Here is a 21,575-nt window from a genome sequence, read left to right as displayed (position 1 = left end):
TTTTTTATTTGCTAATATGTAATACATTGAACTGCAAGCAAACATCAGTTCATATTGTATTGGATTAGTTCTTTTAATTTGCTAATACATAATAGTCTACATTGATCTGCAAACAACAACAAAACTTCAAATACGTATTTAAAAAAAAATATATATATCCGTAGTATAATTTCAATCCCTCTCACCACTGCTTGGAAATGTATGCATTTTACTTTGTTTTAAAGATGTGGGGTCAAAAGTGGAGGAAGAAGATATTGGTGACAGGAGGAAGGAAATAAAAGGATTATTTGGCAATGGGAAAGAACCAGGGCACAATGCCTTGGTTAAGTGAGTTTTTCCTCACCACTGTCGCACTAAATGCTTGCTCGTGGGGGAATTAATGGAATTGTTGAGTCTTTGAAAATTATAGAATGTGGTCTAGACCTACTTTATCTGTAAAGTGTCTTGAGATAACTCTTGTTATTTTATACTATAAATAAAAATGAATTGATTGAGAGAATTTGTTGCTAATAACATTTTATTCAAAAACATATAGTATGTATATCACAAACAGCAGATTACTTACAGTAAGGCTTAAGAAGAACATGTACAACAAGTAAGAGTGTTTTTTTTTAAAGGTGAAGTTAGAAAGAATATCCATAGAGTAAATAGACAGAGCCTGTTAACTTTCTCCAAGTCAAACACAGAAAATTGTGTGAAAAAGAGTCAGGAAATAATGCAGGACTGCCTGATTAAAACTACTTGACAACACAAAATAAAGCAGATAGGTTTTATGCTTTGGACTAAATAAGATAACTTTGGGTTTATTCTCATTCTGCTGTAAAACGTTTCAGTCAACCAGGCTCCTGGAGATGATAATAACTGGTTAGTTTACTGTAATTATTAGGCTCCAACGGTACATACTGTAGGTAAATCCGTACCTGTACCTGCCTATTCTTGTTTTGCACAAGATAATATGTTGTGCAAAACTAGGATAATAAATAAATGAAGGGTACAGACCGAATCAGAGGAAGGCGCTGGTGAAATCACAGTAATAAACAACCCAATATAATTATATTGTGATAACATTTTGACTTATATGCTAATGAGCTATAACACTTTTTAGGAGAAGAAAAGTGAAGCTGGATAGGCTTCACAGCTACAGACTGTTTAGATTCAATGTTTCACCTGTTCAACATGTCTGGACTGTGGGAGGAAGGAAGGAAACTCACACAGACATGGGAGAGATCGTGACTGTACTGTAAGGAAACACAACCACATGCAAACACATGCTGCTGAACACAGAAAGACCCCCGCTGGTTTGAAACCAGAACATTCCTGCAGTAAAAGTGCTGAACACTTAGCCTGGATGCCAGCCAAATTTAGCCCCGCCCACAAAATTTGAGGTCGGGAAGTTTGGTCTGGAGTCGCTCCGTTGAGAAGCAATTATTGCCCGAACAGGTACTGTTCGGACCAATCACATTGTTGGAAAGATGATCAACATTAACAGAATCAATCACGTCACCAAATAAAAGCTTGGGTTGAATTTGTTGAGGTGTAGATTCCACCATCGTGTCTGTTACAGACGATATCGACAGCGCATTCATTTTAAAATCCTCAGCGGAGGAGCCTCAACAACTGCCCGAAAGCACAGTAGCGTTATATGGTGGAGCGAGATAGAGAGAGAGACTGAAGAGAGAGCGTTATATGGTGGAGAGACATAGAGAGAGACTGAAGAGAGGGACCGCCGGCGCTAAAACAAAGCCGTGAATCAGAGAAATAAAACGTGTTTTCGCCGATCCATCTCTAGAAATGCAACTGTAGCAAGCATTTCACTATCACTAACGTTATCCACATTTATATTTACAAGAAACAAATGATATATCCAGCTTCAAAAAAGTCTAAAAGTCGGAAGTTAGAACGAATGCATTGTGCAAAGAGTGGTTGCTATGGAGACGATACACAGTGTTGAGTTCCGTTGCTCTGATTGGTTGGAGGTCTATCCAATGAATGCAGAGGCATTTCTTTTCCTGGTTTGGTTGGAACCATAGACAGTATATAATGGACCAATAGACCCCGTTGCTCTGGACGGAGACCAGTGAAGGCTATTAGAAGCACTTTTCCGGTGATGGCCAGCTTTACTGCGCAGCCTCCAACTGAGAGAATGTGACGTGAGCAACGTGTCTGAAAGTTGTAAGTCTTCTGGTAGCTGTGCCAAGAGAAATCTCAATCATTCCCAATCTTACAGATACGGAGACTGTAGGTGTATGTAAGGAGATAACATGGGCACAGGCTAATTATTGATCACTAACATGCTAGTTAACATTAGTAATTAAACCTAAACATCTCATGTAAGTCGAAACTGCCTGCGAGCTTCTCCTGTACTATACGGTAATTCCTCTACTATGCGACAGTAAGTCGCTTGGTTATGACACAATCGTTAGCCTATTTTTACAAAAACGTCTGCTACGGAGCCATAACGTGAGGTACAAGGTAATGGAGCCTTTTATACATTGTCGTGTTTCTTTGGAACTAAACAACGGACAAATAGAGTCTTTAAACGCTTCAGATGTAAAGTTATTCGCAGTCAAGTGACGTAAAAAAAAATGGCGGTCAGCGGAATGCTAACAGGAGGTGATGGCCAGTTAGCAACAAAATGGCGCCATGATGGCTCGAGTTCTGAAGCGAAGCTTACCCCCTTGGTTGGAACACGCCCCATAATCACAAACCAATGGAGCGGTTTCAGACTCACATTCTGACTAGAATCTGAGTATGACCACGTCAGGCTACTCAGAACACTGAGTCAACCATGAAGATGTGGATGTAAATATATGAGAGGACATGTTAGATTGATGTGAAAGGGGCTGGGTAAGGATTTGCCTTCTTTTTTTTTCATCTTATTCATCTGATCTCCATCAAACCCTCTTTGTTTTGTGAGAGTAACTTTTGTGTTCCGAACAACCTTATTTTAGTATTTTAGAGTTTTTGGTATCCTGGTGATCAATGAACAATCTTTTTCACCGTCTCTCTTTGGTTTGACATCTGGTCTGAGAAGATGAACCTGCTCTTCTCTCAGGAATTCCCGTCTCTCTTAAGGTCACTCAGTTCTTTGTTCTTCTGCTCACATAAGAGTTACCTGGGAGGGTGTTGAAAGTGCTGAGATTGTTGCTGGATTGCCTCACATTTTCTTCTCACAGCATGATGTTTTGAGAGGTTGGGTATTGTTTGCAGCTTTAACCGGCAAAAAAGGTTTGTCTAAGTGCCTGCAAGCTTGTGTGTGTGGCATGCACTCCCACCATGATCCTGCATCACTTGGAGTTGTATAATGGCTGCTGCTGCTGCTGCTGCTGGCAGGTAGTGTGTCCACTTTTATTTCTTGGGCTTCTGTCTGGAAGGTAGAAATATTGTAGTGTTTGGCTTATCCCACCCTAACTTGTTTTAACCAAGTGTTAACCATATTCAAACAACTCAATGCAGAGTGGCTCTGTGGATGGCAGTGACATTTAGTCGGTACTGTAAACTGTCCAAACTGACATATCTCAACAGCTACTAAATGGAATGAAATGTGGTATGGTTCCCAGAAGATGAATTCTAATGACTTTGGTGATCCCCTGACTTTTTATGTAGCCCTGCCAACAGGTCAAAGTTTTGACTTATCCAAATATTTCAAAATCTACTGGATGGATTGACACACGGTTTGGTGCATACATAGCTCAGGGTGTCTCTAGGGTCACAGCAAAGTCCCACCTTTTGGAGGACACAAAAGGTGGGTGGCAGCAGCTGTGTTTGTTACATGGGTGAGTCCTTGGTAATGCAACTACGGTCTGTGTGTGTTCTCCTTTTCCTTGGCTAGTCACAATAGAGCACATTTGAGTAGAAGGCACTCTCTAGGTCGAAGCACTAAAAGAGAAAAAGAGAGTAAATAAATGCAAGTACATATTCAATTATTTTTTCACACCGCTTTGTTTCATAAAAAGAATAATAATTGTATTATTTATTTGTTACTAAAAACAAATTTTCCTTTTTCAGATGCTCAGAGATATTTGTCAAAACTTCAATGACAAAGTAAATGTCAGTTCTGTTTCTTCTGGTGTTCAAAATACATAAATGCAGTAATGATGTTGTGAAATGTCATGTAGCAATAATAATGATGCCAGATATGCCAGACCGCATTATTATTACTCTGTGTTGCTTTTATTCAATTTGAATACATTTATTAACTTTTCAACTAATATTGTGACGCTGCATTTGGCTGTATTTTAATGTGTAGGTCTTAAATTTCATCCATTGTTCACCACAGTCATGAGGCGATACCATCATATATTTGTAGACCGTTATTTTAATAAAACATGAGATATTGTATGTTTTCCAAAAAAAATACCTGCATGTTTAACTGCGTTCTGCTTGTGGCCCTGTAAATGAGGGACCAGCTTACAAAAGTCTTCCTTCTTTTCACAAAGAAGACACTTCTCTTCTGGCAGAACAGACTGAAGAGAAGAGGAAGAAATGATATATGCAACACAATGTTAGTAAAAGAAGCCAATAACTCAAATTACATTAAAGTGACTATGTCACTTTGTAGTGTTTCTGAAACTCTGTCATATTTCATTTAATAAAAACTACCATCATCCGAAGTACCTCACTCCAACACACACACACACACTCTCTCTCTCTCTCTAACTGTCAGTTAGCTTAAGCTAACGTTAGTGTTGGAAAGCCTGTCCACGCCCCCTGCAGGTGGACGGCGTTACTGCAGTCTGATGTCTGTTGAGTGAGCGGCACTGTGCTTTGATGTCTGTTTAGAGAGGCAGCGGACTCGTTGCTCGACGTGGTAAGCCCTTTGAGCTACTGTCAGACAATGGCACAAACTTTGTTGGAGGGGACAGGGAGCTGCGAGAGGCATTCTACACCATGGGCCCAACATTGCAGCAACAGTTGGCCGAGCAGAGAATCACTTTCCGTTTCAACCCACCAAGTGCTCCTCACTTCGGTGGGACCTGGGAAAGAGAAATCGAGTCAGTTAAGACGGCGTTGAAGGTCATCCTCAAAGAGCAGTCTGTGCCGGAGACAGTGTTGCGGACGGTACTCACTGAAGTTGAGGGCATTATGAATGCCAAACCTTTTGGCTACGTGTCCGCTGATGTTGCCGACCCGGATCCCATTACGCCTAACATCCTGCTTATGGGAGCATACATTTGCTGACACACAGCTAACTTAAGTTAACATTAACATAATTTTAACACCCTGTTAACACCCTGTTAACTGTAAGCTATCATCATCCTGAAATCAATTGCTGTAGATAGTAGCCTAAGGCCGGTTACACACTGCACGCATTGCGCAAGTGTGGCGTTTCTGTTGCGTCTCAGCTGCGTGGATTTTTCTGTGTCCTACACACCAGAAGCGTGTCTGACGCGGCGCTGCTCCTGCTGCTAGGTACAGGGAGGGCTGATCTCGGGACATAGTGCCGACAGATTCAAACTCTGAAAAATTGTTGAGTGGGCTGTCTGTGTAGCTGTAAAGAGCCTATATATCTGATGTTGGACCGTCACTCAGAACATACACTACGTTGTTATTGTAGCCTATCCTACCCTTTTATATATAGCCTACTGATTTGATTAAAGCAAGACAACGTCGGCAGTATTGACTGCAAAATATGTTACAGAATATTTTGTTCTGTATGACAGGTGCAACATTTGAAAATATACATTTATATCTACATTGATGTCAAAACCTCGAGACTTTCAAACATCAAGATCATTTATTAATATGCATTTGTGTCTAAATGACATATAAACATATTTTCCTATTCTATGTTGCCTGGAAACGCTTCCAACACGCTCGCGTAACGTTAGCTTCCACCGGGAAGCTAACGTTAGATTAGCTAACGGCTAATTCGGCTAACCGCTAACCGGCAACTAGATTTAGTCTAAAATAAGGTTAAGTCAAACTTAATGGGAAAAGCAGGCTACAGCTAAATTGAGACTTTACAGTAATAACAATAAAGACAAGTATTGAGTGATTGTATTTTAAATGAGCACAAGTAAAGTAGAACTGACGTAACAGCTATTATATGTTTACGTTTATTTTCAAGTTTTATTTTGAGGTTCTTTTAAAGTTTACATGCTGTCTCAGCTAGCGGTTAGCCGAATTAGCTGTTAGCTAAACTAACGTTAGCTTGCCTGTGGACATAGATATATATAAGGCCCGTGGAGGCTAATGGCAGACCGCTATAATCAGCTAGCGGTTAGCCGAATTAGCCGTTAGCTAAACTAACGTTAGCTTCCCGGTGGAGGCTAATGGCAGACCGCTACAATCAGCTAGCGGTTAGTCGAAATAGCTATTAGCTAAACTAACGTTAGCTTCCCGGTGGAGGCTAGCGTGGAACAGATCGGGTAGTGTCGTAAATCCTCGTACAATAGTGCATGCGCGAACATCTTGCGCATGCGCAGAACAGATCGTGCAGGCAGAACGGATTGGGTACTGACAACAACTATGAACGACATCAGAGATGGGAAGTAACAAAGTACAAATACTTCGTTACTGTATACTCAAGTAGATTTTTCAGATATTTTTACTTTACTATTTATTGTTGATTGTTATCACAGCTACTAGGGATGGGCATTTTTTGTCATTTCAACATTTGTGTACTCACATTGAATTATATAGCTAGAGTACCCAAGTTGGTTACTCGCAAAAACAATTGAGACATAGCCAGTAAAGTGATCCCGACTGGTCCTGGCTAACGCCGCCATGCTAACCCTGCTAACTGCTAACGTTACTGGAGGACCAAGCAAGCAGCCCAAGGCTGTTTACAACGTGTAGTTCAGCGGCTGGGGCCGACAACGGTGAGTTATTTTAAGCCACGAGAGGGGGGCTGTAAATCGGAAAGAGGACTGTGAGTTTGCAGTGTGTTTAGCGATTGTTGCCGTAATTCTAAGCCAATGAAGTGTGTTCCGTCGGCAAGGTAGTGGTATTTTTAGCGTTTTGTATTGTAATTCTAAGCCGAGGAAGTGTGCCTGACTGGCGCGTGGAGAGGACAGTGAGGTTGTTGTGTTTTTAGCGGTTCATACTGTAATTTTAAGCCAAAAAAGTGTGTCTGTCAGTTGGTTATAGGGATGAACGATTTTTGAAAATAATCTAATTGCGAATTTTTCCCCAAATATTGCGATTGCGATTCGATATTTGATTATTTTTTAAGCTCTTTGTCTTCTGTATTATTCAACAAAGACAAACAATAAATCATTGTATAGTATGAACAACACACAATTACACACTAGACAGTTATATAAGTAAAAACACATACATACATATTATTTATATATATATATATAATATATACACACATACACACACATATATATACATATACACACATATATATATATACATATACACACATATATATATACATATATATATATATACATATATAAAAACTATCCATCCATCCATCTTCGTCCGCTTATCCGGTGTCGGGTCGCGGGGGGAGCAGCTCCAGCAGGGGACCCCAAACTTCCCTTTCCCGAGCAACATTAACCAGCTCCGACTGGGGGATCCCGAGGCGTTCCCAGGCCAGGTTTGAGATATAATCCCTCCACCTAGTCCTGGGTCTTCCCCGAGGCCTCCTCCCAGCTGGACGTGCCTGGAACACCTCCCTAGGGAGGCGCCCAGGGGGCATCCTTACCAGATGCCCGAACCACCTCAACTGGCTCCTTTCGACGCAAAGGAGCAGCGGCTCTACTCCGAGCTCCTCACGGATGACTGAGCTTCTCACCCTATCTCTAAGGGAGACGCCAGCCACCCTCCTGAGGAAACCCATTTCAGCCGCTTGTACCCTTGATCTCGTTCTTTCGGTCATGACCCAGCCTTCATGACCATAGGTGAGGGTAGGAACGAAAACTGACCGGTAGATCGAGAGCTTTGCCTTCTGGCTAAGCTCTCTTTTTTTCGCCTACGGTGCGATAGATTGAATGCAATACCGCACCCGCTGCGCCCGATTCTCCGACCAATCTCCCGCTCCATTGTCCCCTCACTCGCGAACAAAACCCCAAGGTACTTGAACTCCTTCACTTGGGGTAAGGACTCATTCCCTACCTGGAGAAGGCATTCCATCGGTTTCCTGCAGAGAACCATGGCCTCAGATTTAGAGGTGCTGATCCTCATCCCAACCGCTTCACACTCGGTTGCGAACCGATCCAGTGAGTGCTGAAGGTCGCAGGCCGATGATGCCATCAGGACCACATCATCTGCAAAGAGCAGCGATGAGATCCCCAGCCCACCAAACTGCAACCCCTCCCCACCCCGACTACGCCTCGATATCCTGTCCATAAATATTACAAACAGGATTGGTGACAAAGCGCAGCCCTGGCGGAGGCCAACCCTCACCTGAAACGAGTCCGACTTACTACCGAGAACCCGGACACAGCTCTCACTTTGGTCATACAGAGATTGGATGGCCCTGAGTAGAGACCCCTCACCCCATACTCCCCGCAGCACCTCCCACAGTATCTCCCGGGGACCCGGTCATACGCCTTCTCCAAATCCACAAAACACATGTAGACCGGTTGGGCATACTCCCAGGCTCCCTCAGGATCCTTGCGAGAGTGAAGAGCTGGTCCGTTGTTCCACGACCAGGACGGAATCCGCATTGTTCCTCCTCAACCCGAGGTTCGACTATCGGCCGAACCCTCCTTTCCAGCACCTTGGAGTAGACTTTACCAGGGAGGCTGAGAAGTGTGATACCCCTATAATTGGCACACACCCTCTGGTCCCCCTTTTTAAAAAGGGGAACCACCACCCCAGTCTGCCACTCCTTTGGCACCGTCCCAGACTTCCACGCAATGTTGAAGAGGCGTGTCAACCAGGACAGCCCCTCCACACCCAGAGCCTTGAGCATTTCTGGACGGATCTCATCAATCCCCGGGGCTTTGCCACTGTGTAGTTGTTTGACTACATCAGTGACTTCCGCCTGGGAAATCGACGACAATCCCCCATTATCCTCCAGCTCTGCCTCTAACATAGAGGGCGTATTAGTCGGATTCAGGAGTTCCTCAAAGTGCTCCTTCCACCGCCCTATTACCTCCTCAGTTGAGGTCAACAGTGTCCCATCCTTACTTTATCCTTATATAAAAACTAATAAAATCAAAACGAATAAAGACCGTTTGAGAATTAAACCAAAGTTTGGTCTTTGAGTATTTATTTACATTTGCAAATGGAGAAAACACGCAGCACAACTGAAAATGTCTTTCCAACCTAAAATCTAAACATCCAAACATCACATAGTGAAGAAACTCCGTTAAGCAACCCCTCTAAATGTATCTTTTAGTATGGCCATAGTTGAAAAGAGGACATCATTAACAGTCACACCATTGTCTCACCTTCCCCTCTGCTCTCTGTTCTTAACATTAGCCTAAACAACACTTTTATCTCAGGAGACAGAAACCTACGTAGTTCTCACTGTTGTAAACAGTCATCGGCCTTCTCCACTTCTATCTAAGCAAAAAGTCAACAATGTGAGGAGCTTCAAGCTAGTAAAACTAAATAACTCTCTAGGCTATAGTTCACGGTTGCCAACTATTTCACTTGGAGTCTTTTGAATCTACACATGAAGAAGCTAAATCATGTGGCGTTATAAAACAATCTTTAAACAAATGGTTAATATCATTAAACAAATGGTTAAAATAAAATTTGCCACCACAGTTCACCCTTTTGATTAAAAAATAATCACAAAAATAAATTTTAAAGATTCAGCCCTATGGATATTCATGTCTATTTCTTACCTGTTAAATGGAAAGGTACCAAAAAAACCTCTTTTAAATAGTAGCAAGCATCCACGTCAAAGAATAAAACAAAATGAATCAATCTCCCACAGTATCGGAGACGGTGTCCAAACATTATTATCATATTCAGAAAGACGGAATACGTCAGAAGGCTCAATCATATTTACCATAAGAATGAAGTGAACTCTTTTTCTTGATTAGGGTAACGACATAGCAAACAAAACAAATCTGAAGACCAAACATAATCTGCTAAAAACCCTGGACATAAATGTCACTGGTTAATGTCACATCAGACTACTGCCTTATAATTTGTGTAAAGAATGTGTTATGTATTTAAACATTAAAATAACCTGGTGTGAAGTGTGAACATTTACTAATTTCATATCTACCCATACGGCAAAGTCAAATTTTCCATAAAGCTGATAATTAAATTATGCAATACCATCAAATGCTTCCCCCCTTTGGTTATTTTAATATAAATCAATTGAAACACACTCAGTGCAATTATCAAAGCTCTGACAGAGTGAAAGTTGAGAAGAATCAGAATAATACTGACCCTTCCTTGTCTATAACGTCATTAAGTGCTGTCACAGCACAAATAATATTCACTTATTCTATGTGTGTAGTTTCACTGGAAATAGCTTATTTATGTGAGCGAAGAAATAGTGAACAAAAATCATTATGACCTACATCACGCATACATTTCCTAACTAAACCCAAGTCATTCATTAGTAGAAAATGTATCTATTAGATAATCTTTCAAGAGTCTTAGTCAAACATGGTGTCTATGTGTCATCAAAATGTGGAAGGTGAAATTACTTTAATGTAATAAAAGATCCACAAGGGACTTTTCCTAAGTTCTAAAGCACACAACAAAATGGCCTAGGTCTTTATACTTAACTTTGTTCAATATTCACAATATTGCTGTTTAGGAATAATTTACTTTCTTTCATCAATAATCTATCGGTTGAGTTTGTGTGGTCATGAGGAACCACATAAGGTACAAAACCCCAATTAGCCCCAATTTAGTAGCATTTGTATGCCAAACATCCTAATGCCTGTTATTGGAACATAAGAGTGGACGTAAGTTAATCATTACAGTAATATTAGCTCTGTACTAGTACTTCCAACCACCATTTTCTCCTTTACATGGAAAGCAGTGAACGTATCACTTGTCTTTCTCTCCATGTTCTTCACTATTGTTCCTAGAGTGTTTTTGTATGCAAATATTGGGAGAAATGGTTACACGTGATTTATCATACTTTTCTCTCATCAAAAATAAAATGCAAAAACCATAAACACAATTGAAAATCATAATAATCACACTACAAATGTGGAAAACCCCCCATGTTCTTCTTGAAGGGTACCTGTTCCAGTCCTTTCTGTCCATCTGCTCCATGTGTGCGCCAGAGCACTCTGCTCTGAAAGTGTGTGTGTTTATCTCAGAGGAATGTCAACAGTTCCTCAAAAGAATGTGCAGTGAGTGTGTGTGTGTTCAGAGAGAGAGAGGTGGTGTGTCCTCTACAATTGTGAAGTATATTCTGCTGTCACTGTCAGAGAATGTGCTGTGGTTGTCAGAGAAGAGATCAGTATCACTGCTGTCTTCTGAAATGATTTTAAACAGCAGGCTACAATACCAATATGTAGCTTCTGGTTTTTCCTCCTTGGAAAAACTTCTCGTTTTCCTCCTCTCTCAATGTGTTGCAAACAGTGAGAAAAACTCCAGTTTTCCCTGATTGATTTCAGAGATAGCACAGAAACGTCGTCTGTCAGGCTGATCTCTGAATCGATTTCCCTCGTAGGTGACTCAGCAGAAGATCTGCTCTTCACTTGTTGCAGGTTGTAGAAAAAACCTGTCCTCCTCTTCTCCTCCGGAACCTTTTGTAGTGATGCGTGTATCCAGGTGACTCTCCCTGGAACCTTTCACTGCCCTGTGTCACTGGAACGATCGCAATGGTCTCTTTCACCGTCTATTTGCCAATCCTTCCTCCTGAAGTTGTTATCACCACAGAATCCCCAGGCTTGACACCTGGATTCTCATGGCCAAAAGAGCAGAAGAAAATTCTCACGCAATAACCTACCCTAACCTATCATTTCCCTTATACTGCCGTGGAAGAAATAGGTGTTTTTATTATGGGCCTCTCCCTACCTATGTATAAATAAAGAAAAAAATCTTTAGAGCAAAATTCTTTGGAGCAAATAGGAACCAATAAAACAAACAATTACTATTGCATCCCCTTACACTACAGTGTCAATCAGGGGGTAGATGATCCTTTTGTTTACAGTTGAACTATCAATTTTGTCAATTTTGTTCTCAGCTAAGCAGATTTTGTCTTTAAATGTACAGTTGTTAACTATTCTAGCACTTTGGTTATTCAAGGTCTTTTAAACTGGAGGTACAGTGATGTCACAACAAGTGTTTCAAACGTCTTTAGAAAAATTATTTAACACTATTTATTTCCCTTGCTACTTTATTAAACCCCTTATTTATCATTGCTACTATATCCCTCCTTTTTGAGACATGACAAAGCTCATGACTCAACAGCAATATAAATAATCTGTTTAATATTCTACTCCTTAACATTGTTCTAGGTTTAACAGCAAATCCTGTTTATCCGTAACAAAAGTTCAATAAATAATTTCTTTAGGGGACTTTTCACCTCAGTAAATTTTTCAACGTCAACATCAACTAATTTAGTTAAAACATTTTTTGATATAGCAACTCAAAAACTCAGAGTACGACATGAAACGTACTGCTTTTACGATTAAATCTCATTTAAACCTTCATTTATTCAATATCACCATTAAACTAAGACGAATTACCCAAAATACATTGTTTTTCATTTTTTTTTATCTATAGTTTACAAACCAAAGTAACACTAATTACTATCTGCTAGTTCCAAGAATCATTACAAATTAAAGTTTTTAACCTTCTAAAGCACACCTAATCACGTGTACTTTGAACATCTATTTATCCAAATCGTACCCGTTACGGGAAACATAATCACATATTTTTTCATTAAACCAAAATTTCACTTGTACTACTCATGTTTGGTTTTAGCTTGTGCCTTATCTGTGTGGTGTGTGTGTGTGTGTGTCTCCTCCTCTGGCTGTCCTCTGTCGAAGAAAGAAGGATCTCTCCAGGGTACATATAAACACACTGTTATTCTTTCTGTAATTTATGGCATCATTAATTAACAACTCAATGTATTCCTGAAAGGTGTGTCAAGGTGTACAGCTTACCATCACCCAGAACTATAAAACAATATTTACTGTCTTTTCTACTGGAACTCTGAGAAAAGAAAAATGTTAGACGAAACAACAGAGAATCAAAACATTTAACATTCCCTGCAGAATGTTATGTTTAGCTGTGGGAGAAATTAGGTGCTCGAGCATAGACCCACTGCATTTACTGCTTGAAGGTCCTGAATGAAACAAAACTTTAACATTCATAATAAAAATTCTTCTTATTTATGTTACTTGAGAGAATAAGTGTACGTGTTGGAGAATCTAAACATGGAACTATAAACCCCATCCGTCAATAAAGAGTTAAAAACACGGTCGGATTTCTGTGGATTACTTCCTGTTTTAGCGTGTACTGATGTTTCTGGGGCCTGTAGTCCGAACGCAGCTTGATGACTACAGGTTGACAATTTGTCTATCAATCCACGTCACATTTGTGTGTTTTGCCCAGAGATAACGCTGTACCTGAGACAATAGGTGGTGAAACATCAGTAGATAAAATGTTGTTTTTACCGTGTGAATATGCATCTATTGTAGTCACAGGTTCACTGAACATGTAAAACACTGTGAATACAAGGCCTACGCTGTGATATAGGTTTTCTATAGTCTCCTGTCGATGGAGACAAATAAAAACATTATCAGCAATGTCAGTCCAGTCAGTCAATTTTTACAAATGGTCACAAGGTGTCCTAGGTCTGTCTCCTCTTCTGTTGGAGACAAAGAAACATGAATGTGAGCTTTTGAGTTAGAATTTCTGAAAAACTTCTGTAGTTTATCAGTCAAGGTAACAGCCACTGGACTTGTGTATATGGCCATGTAGACAAAAGAAAACTCATACTCGTCCTTTGATTTGTTAAAAAAAAACTTTTCAACGTAGTCTTCATCAGGGTCAAAAGGTGACAAAAGGAATGCATGTAATATTTGTGATTCCTTAAACTTAACTACAGGTGTCCCAATTTGTTACCGTAATCAGGAGATTAACAGACTGACATGGTACGTGTTACATTCAAATTTGTAAACAAATAAGTACTTTTAGGCTGCAACAAAAATATGTCAGCCAAAGAGTGATTTTTATCAAACCGCACAACTTTAAAGCCAGTGGGCAAAAGAATAAACATTCCTAAGACCCGTGGGTGAAAGAATGTCTTCAATTTCAAATAGACATTTTCAAATCTCTGCTTAATACATTTTCAAGACACTCAGATGGAAGGGAGAGAAAAAAAAACAATGAACATTTTCCTTTTTCATCTAGTTCAGGATCCTAAGGATCTGAATATACTCAAATCATAAGAATGGTGAACTCCTCTGAGATAACCATTCTTCTAACCATTTCTCTAAGGGAAAAAAAACCCTAGTTTACCAGAGAGCTTCTGATTTGAAGAACAAAACTTCACTAATCCCAAATTGCTGCTCCCGAATCAACTAAATATCCAATTGTATTCCCTTGTATAATTAACACCATGGTTGGCAATTTGTATACACACCAGACAAACACATTGAATACTTGGACATATTTTCCAAAAGTTATTTCTGTTTGTCGTGCTGTTTTTGCGTCTAATTTGATCTGTCCATCGTGTGGGGAGTGTTTGTAGCGTGCAAAAAGCATGTCTTCATTGCAAGCATGTGTATGTACGTGTATGTCTGTATGAACTGTTTTTAGGGATCTGGCAGTCCCAGCATCGGGGAAGACTGCAGAGACAGTTTCATATTCACGAACGATTCAATAGCTTTGGCAGCAAAAGTCTTACAGTGACATCAGGAACGTGTACAGACATTCTAGGTGACCGGCTCAAGTACAAATCTAATTGTTAACACTAAACTGAACAAGCTGCTTCTTATTTATTTTACATGAAAACAGCACTGCACCAAAAAACTTTTCATGAGGGATAAAAAGCAGATGCAGCCTTGAGTGATGTATTGTTTGTCAGGTTAACCAAATAAGTGGAACCATCATACACCAAGAATTGTTTTTCCCATGTACAGGAGAGAGGAACAGAGAATTGTTCTCTTACTGTTTGATCTGTAACCCCAATTGACCAAATAGAATGACCAAATAATCTTCAGTGTCAAATCTTTAGTTCTAATAATCAAGTTATGTGAGTGGAACCCCTTTAACTTTACACTCAGTATTTTCTTCTAGGTTTCAGAAGATAATATACTATAATTCTTTAACTGATTAGATTCTTTTTCAGAACTTTCTAACCTATCAATTGTTCCTAATAGCAAAAACAAAAACGGTGTATCAGTGCAAAGCATTTCTTCATTGCATGAAGCGAGTGTGTGTGTGTGGTAGCACTACCTTCCTCAGCTTTTGGACTCAGTCAAACAGAGGGACAAGTGTTGTTCTTTGTCGGAGGTGTTTTTTGCTTTTTCTTCGGGCATTTACATACCCAATGTCCAAAGTCCTTGCAGTACAAACACTGGTCTCGGTTGTAGGGCTCACCATTTTGCCCACGGTACCCGGCTTGGCCTCTCTCTGGCTCGACCACATCCTTTGTGGGAGCAACCTTTTTTTTTTTTCCCTTCGGGTCCGCGCTCCATATGTTGCCCACCAGCCTGTTGTAACATGCAGACAAACACTTCAAACATGGTTTTCTCACGTACTTGTTGGTCTTTCCACCCGATGCAGGTGTGACTGATGCTGTTGGTCCTGTCCGATTGTTGAGTCCGTGTCCTCTTCGTCCCTCCGTTTCTCCAGCTTGTCTTCCTGATTTTTAGAGAAAGCTCAGAAATAGGCTTTGGTTAGAACTGATGAGGTTATTGGTGCATGTGTGTTTGCATTCTTTCCCTAGATCACTGTTTTCTTAAAACATTCTTTGTTTTTCCTGTAGGCTCCTCAGTAGCTTTAAATCCTGTGTCTTAATTATTGATTTTCCCATTCATTTTCTTTCTACTACTTCTAAAATCTTGCTTTAACATTCTCAGTGTCTTTGTACACAAAGATCCGTTTCTCGGAAAGCCAAAGCTTTATGACCAGTTATGACAGACATCGCAAACATTCCGGTCCATATTTATGAGTCATTTCACCCACTATGGGTCTAGTTGCATCACCGGAAGGGGAAATTTCGTTTCCCATAATTGATTCTTGGACTTTATAGTATACTATGTCTTGCTCGATGTGATCGTCACCACACCGCGAGGTTATTTGTTCGGGAAACTTGCGTGAAAACCCGTGTACAGCCCTGTGGACAAAATCAACTTAATAGTCAAATAACTCGACCTATTTAGTATGTTTTGCCTTGTTGCAGTCTGTCTCTAAATAATCAAGAGGCTCTCTTAGAGTAACGTTACAACCCAGACCGTCCTGCAGGTTGTCCTTAAAGGGTCCAGAACTCGTTTAGAGTTTAGACTATTTGTTTTTTGCTCGGGAAACTTGTATGAAAAACCCGGTGCGACCCTGCAGTCAAAAATCTAAAATAGTTAACTATTTTTTGTTTTGTTTTACTCTGCAGTCCGCCTCTTTAATCACGAAACGTGCTATCAGTTTTGTAGATTAATTCTTTAGGCCTTGCCTACTGTTCTGCCAGTTCTCTTACTGGTCTTGTCCGTCAATCAATTGTCTTATCACCATATGAGAATTCAATCATAAATATGTCCGACGTTGTCCGTGTCTGCCAAAAGATGTCATTCATAACCTCAGTTATCTTTGTCCTATCTAATGACCCAAAAGAAATACCCAGTTACTCACTTCCCAAAAGTCAGAATTAGTTTCATTTATTCTCTTTAGTTAAGAGAATGATTTCGCCAATTATTCATTACTTAATTCGTTTAGCAACGGTTGCTTCTTTAGAATGTTTTGAACAAACCTTGAATTCACAATCATTTTTAATGAATTAATGTAATTAATCAATTTTATCTTACCGTGCTGCTTGAAATCTCTTCCTGTTCGTTTTTAACGGAGTGGAAAACAGTCAAGAGCGCTCCGCGGTCCTAACCCTCTTCTCTCTGAAAAACCTTTTTAAAGCTTTAGAGGTATGAGGCAGGTGATTTTTGATCCCTGGATAGCCAGTCATCAGCGACCCAACGGAGCTCTTTTCTCTGTTAACTCATCCATCCTGCCGGACAACGCCAAATTGTGGTGGAAGTTTTCCTTGAAGCAGCAGCGTTAGTGATATTCATGATAAAATCAAAACGAATAACGACCGTTTGAGAATTAAACCAAAGTTTGGTCTTTGAGTATTTATTTACATTTGCAAATGGAGAAAACACAGTTTCAAAGGTACACGCAGCACAACTGAAAATGTCTTTCCAACCTAAAATCTAAACATCCAAACATCATATAGTGAAAACCTCTGTTAAGCCACCCCTCTAAATGTATCTTTTAGTATGGCCATAGTTGAAGAGAGGACATCATTAACTGTCACACCATTGTCTCACCTTCCCCTCTGCTCTCTGTTCTTAACATTAGCCTAAACAACACTTTTATCTCAGGAGACAGAAACCTACGTAGTTCTCACTGTTGTAAACAGTCATCGGCCTTCTCCACTTCTATCTAAACAAAAAGTCAACAATGTGAGGAGCTTCAAGCTAGTAAAACTAAATAACTCTCTAGGCTATAGTTCACGGTTGCCAACTATTTCACTTGAAGTCTTTTGAATCTACACATGAAGAAGCTAAATCTTGTGGCGTTATAAAACAATCTTTAAACAAATGGTTAATATCATTAAACAAATGGTTAAAATAAAATTTGCCACCACAAGACACAATTATAGGCTAGTAAATAACATGGGTCAGATATTTTCAGATACGCTTTTAAAAATTTGACATGGGTGACATTGCATTATGTCAGTTGCCATCACATAAATAGTCTGTTACCTTTTCTTATGTTAATCAGCACCTGGCACTTTCTAAAACATTTTAGTTTTCTAGCCATTCCACCACTTTTCTAACTGCCCCCAACTAATGGGAAGGATGGCACCAGTGTTGGGCGAGTTAATTCCAAAATGTAATACATTATTGATTACTAGTTACTGTCATTTGAGAGTAATTAGTTATATTACGGTCTCTGAATTGTAATGCTTATACTACTTTTATGTTACTTTCACCAAAATAAAAGCGGAAGTATTCTTGGCAGGTAGCTTGTGAATTTCACCACAGGGTCAAAGTCTCATTATCTATCTATCTATCTATCTATCTATCTATCTATCTATCTATCTATCTATCTATCTATCTATCTATCCATCTATCTATCTATCCATCCATCTATCTATATTTATTCATTCATATTATTAATCTGATGCTGCAAAGAAACTAAAGCTATAAAATAAATAGTTAAGTAAAACTTACAATAGCCTACTTGACTAAGTCTGAATTGTGGTGGACTAGAAGTAGCCTAATAAGTAGGATTAAATGAAAAATACCCAATTAAAATTGAATCAAAGTAGCCGACGGTAGGCTATAGTTACTTTCCACCGCTGATAAAATGTAATATTACCTGTAGCAAGACTTAACATTAATTCTCGACATGTTATCTGTCAGTTGCTCAGTCACATTGCTGTCGTCACTGACAGGACACAGATGTTGTCAGTTACCGTCTCTGGTTCTGGCTCTGACCACGGGGAACAGTGACGGGACATGCAGTGTAAAAAAAAAAAAAAAAAAAAAAAACTCAGGGAAATAATGTCCGTGTCGTAAATGTATCCGTCTCTGCAGTCATTTCAACCACTGAATTGTAACGCGTTACTCCCATCACTGATGGACACTATGAACGTGTTTTTCTTATCATCAATTTCTTTTTAATTTCATTATGTTTCAGGGGGTTTATGGGACTGTGTTTGTTCCTTGTTGCCCCATGGTGACTGATGTCGATGTCTGTCTTGCACACGGTGCAGAACGCTTGAGGAGGTTCTATATACTGTCTAGGTGAGGTAGCCTGGACATGTGGAGGACTGAGGAGGTTCTATATACTGTCTAGGTGAGGTAGCCTGGACATGTGGAGGACTGAGGAGGTTCTATATACTCTATGTGAGGTAGCCTGGACATGTGGAGGACTGAGGAGGTTCTATATACTCTATGTGAGGTAGCCTGGACATGTGGAGGACTGAGGAGGTTATATATACTCTATGTGAGGTAGCCTGGACATGTGGAGGACTGAGGAGGTTCTATATACTGTTTAAGTGAGGTAGCCTGGACATGTGGAGGCAAGGCTATCTCTCCCGATAACCAATCATTACAAACCTTTTGAGGCGGTTCGGCCATGGCATGCCAGCCTACGGTTATCCGGACAGCCTGGCTCGCTGAGGCACTGAATTGAATTAAACGCAAAAGCATTTGGCTAGGAGGGGCAGGTGGGCGGAGAGTTAAAATGCAGCGTTTGGACTGGCCGAAAGCTTTTCACTCCACTGCTCAGCGGCAGAATCAACATCATAGATTGCATAGAAACTTAAACCGGAGAAATGAGAGATGCAACAAAATGCGTACCTAGAGAGCAGCGAATTGTACAAGCGTACTTAAGGGTCAAAATGTGTGCAGAGTACGAAAAATTCGTACATTTTGACAGGTCTGCCATTAGTCTGTGTGTACCTTGCGTGCCGTGCGGTGGCAGAGAGGGCAGCACAATGCCATCAGCCGGTGTAGCCAGAGCATAGATCGTTTCTCCGTATGCTCTATGCCAGCCAGTGCCGGTCCTGGGACTCAGCGAGCCGGGGATGACTAGGTCTTTCAGAGTCTGCTTGCCCACGTCTGTGAAGATGGACTGCACGTATAATTCTGACGCCAAATCCTGGAACAAACGGGAAAGACACATTTATATCCAACGTTATTTAAAGGGGTGATTATATAGGGTATTTCACACTGTCCCTTAAAGGGGTACCTCACCGATTTAGTATTAAGCTTTGTATCAGTAGAAACCTGGTAGTATTTTTGAATGGCTGTACTTCCTTCCCTCATGTCCCCCCTGAGACGAGAGATCTCTGTATTGTTGTGTGGAAACAAATTTTCAGATGACTTAAAACGACGATGTTTGAGTCATCGGAAGATTTTTTGCCCAGAGGCAATGGACTGTAGTCCTTTATCAGTAGTAGCTACTAGTATCAGGAGCTACTTCCGCATGTTTTCAACCCGCCCGTAGGGAGTCGGACTGTGGTCTTTAGACAAAGCTTTCCGAAGCAAAAGGAGCGTCAGCCATCTCTCGGCAGAAAACTTTTACAACAATTATGTGCATTCAAACTACCACCCATGGTATATAGACTATGAGCTAGCTAGGTGGAAAGCTAACGCTAGCCGGCCACCTGTTCCATCAATCCTGCTTGAAAGTGACCGCTCATTAGACAAACTGGACTACATCCAACTTCAACAAAACTCCCAACGCGAGTTCAGAGACTGCTGTGTTTTTGTTGTTGTGGAAACATGGCTGAACAACGGTGTACCGGACTATCCAGCTACCAGGCCTGCTGCTCTGTTGCCGGTTAAGACTAGTGGAGGTGGGTTGTGTGGTGGTGCTTGTATCCAACTAACTGCTGGTTGAGTTTGCCGACCATTCTACATTCCACTCAAATTTACAGCTGCGTTTATACTCAGTTTACAGCCCACCAAGCGCTAACGCTAGTATGCGTTAGCTGAACTTTATGGAGCCTATAAATGTGTGTGCACTAAATGTAACCTATTTCGTATGTAGTTTTTAATATGTTGTTTTTATACATTTTAAATGTGTAACACCACGAAATGACAATAAACACACTTGAGTTGAATGTCTCACTGTCTGTCTGTAAACGGTAGGTGTGGCTTGAGAGTAGACTCTAAAGCAGCAAATTTGGTCAGACTTCAGAAGCTCCACAGTCTGACGTGACAGCTGGCCGGTGCCTGCTGGGGTTGCTGCCTTGCTGCCAGTTACTTCCAGGATCTGGGCTAATGTTTACTCACTCTGCGGTACATGCATGTGGGGTGCGGCAGCAGCAGCCTGTGGACGCTCCGATTAGTGGAGACGAGGATGACGACATTGTTGAGTCTCCTGGATGTGGACTCCTCCGGGCAGAACGCTGCAGTGACTCAGCCGGAGTCTCACCGCGCTGTTGAGCAGGTTGGTGTCCAGAGACTGCTCCACCAGCTGCACAGAGTCCCCGGACGTACACTGTGGTGGCAAATTTTATTTTAACCATTATTGATTAATGATTTTAACCATTTGCTTAAAGATTGTTTAAAACCTCCATAGAAAGCTGTTCCTTCTTAGTAGACTCTTAAAGACTAGAGAGGGACAGCTGCAACCGTGAACTATAGCCCAGTAGAGTTATTTAGTTCTACTAGCCTGAACCTTCTCATTTGTTAAAGTTTTGCTTAGATAGAAGTGGAGAAGGTCGATGACTGTTTACAACAGTGAGAACTACGTAGGCTTCTACCTCCTGAGATTAACTATTGTTTAGGCTAATGAAAAGAACAGGAGCAGAGGGGAAGGTGAGGATAGTTTGACTTTTAATGATGTCCTCTTTTGAACTATGGCCATGCTAAAAGATAAAGTGAGAGGGGTGGCTAAAGAGAGGTTTTGACTATATGATGATGTGATGTTTAGATTTTAGTATAGAAAGACATTTTCAGTTGTGCTGCGTGTATCTTTGAAACTGTGTTTTCTCCATTTGCAAA

General features: G+C 40.6%; 1 protein-coding gene across 1 annotated transcript in view; it reads right to left on the bottom strand.

The window, feature by feature from the left end:
- The window catches only part of LOC114564993 (calcium-binding mitochondrial carrier protein SCaMC-3), a 52,650-nt gene extending 31,595 nt beyond the window's left edge, over positions 1–21,055 (bottom strand). Inside the window, exons 1-2 of the mRNA XM_028592755.1 lie at positions 20,862–21,055; positions 19,524–19,722 (exon numbers count right to left, since the gene is read on the bottom strand). Of these exons, the coding sequence (XP_028448556.1) occupies positions 19,524–19,722; positions 20,862–20,873 (211 nt within the window). The 5' untranslated portion in view covers positions 20,874–21,055. The remainder of the gene's footprint in view (positions 1–19,523; positions 19,723–20,861) is intronic.
- Positions 21,056–21,575: the final 520 nt, after the last annotated feature.

Source organism: Perca flavescens, chromosome 12, assembly GCF_004354835.1.
Source record: "Perca flavescens isolate YP-PL-M2 chromosome 12, PFLA_1.0, whole genome shotgun sequence".
Classification (NCBI taxonomy): domain Eukaryota; kingdom Metazoa; phylum Chordata; class Actinopteri; order Perciformes; family Percidae; genus Perca; species Perca flavescens.
This window is presented reverse-complemented; position numbering and strand designations above follow the sequence as displayed.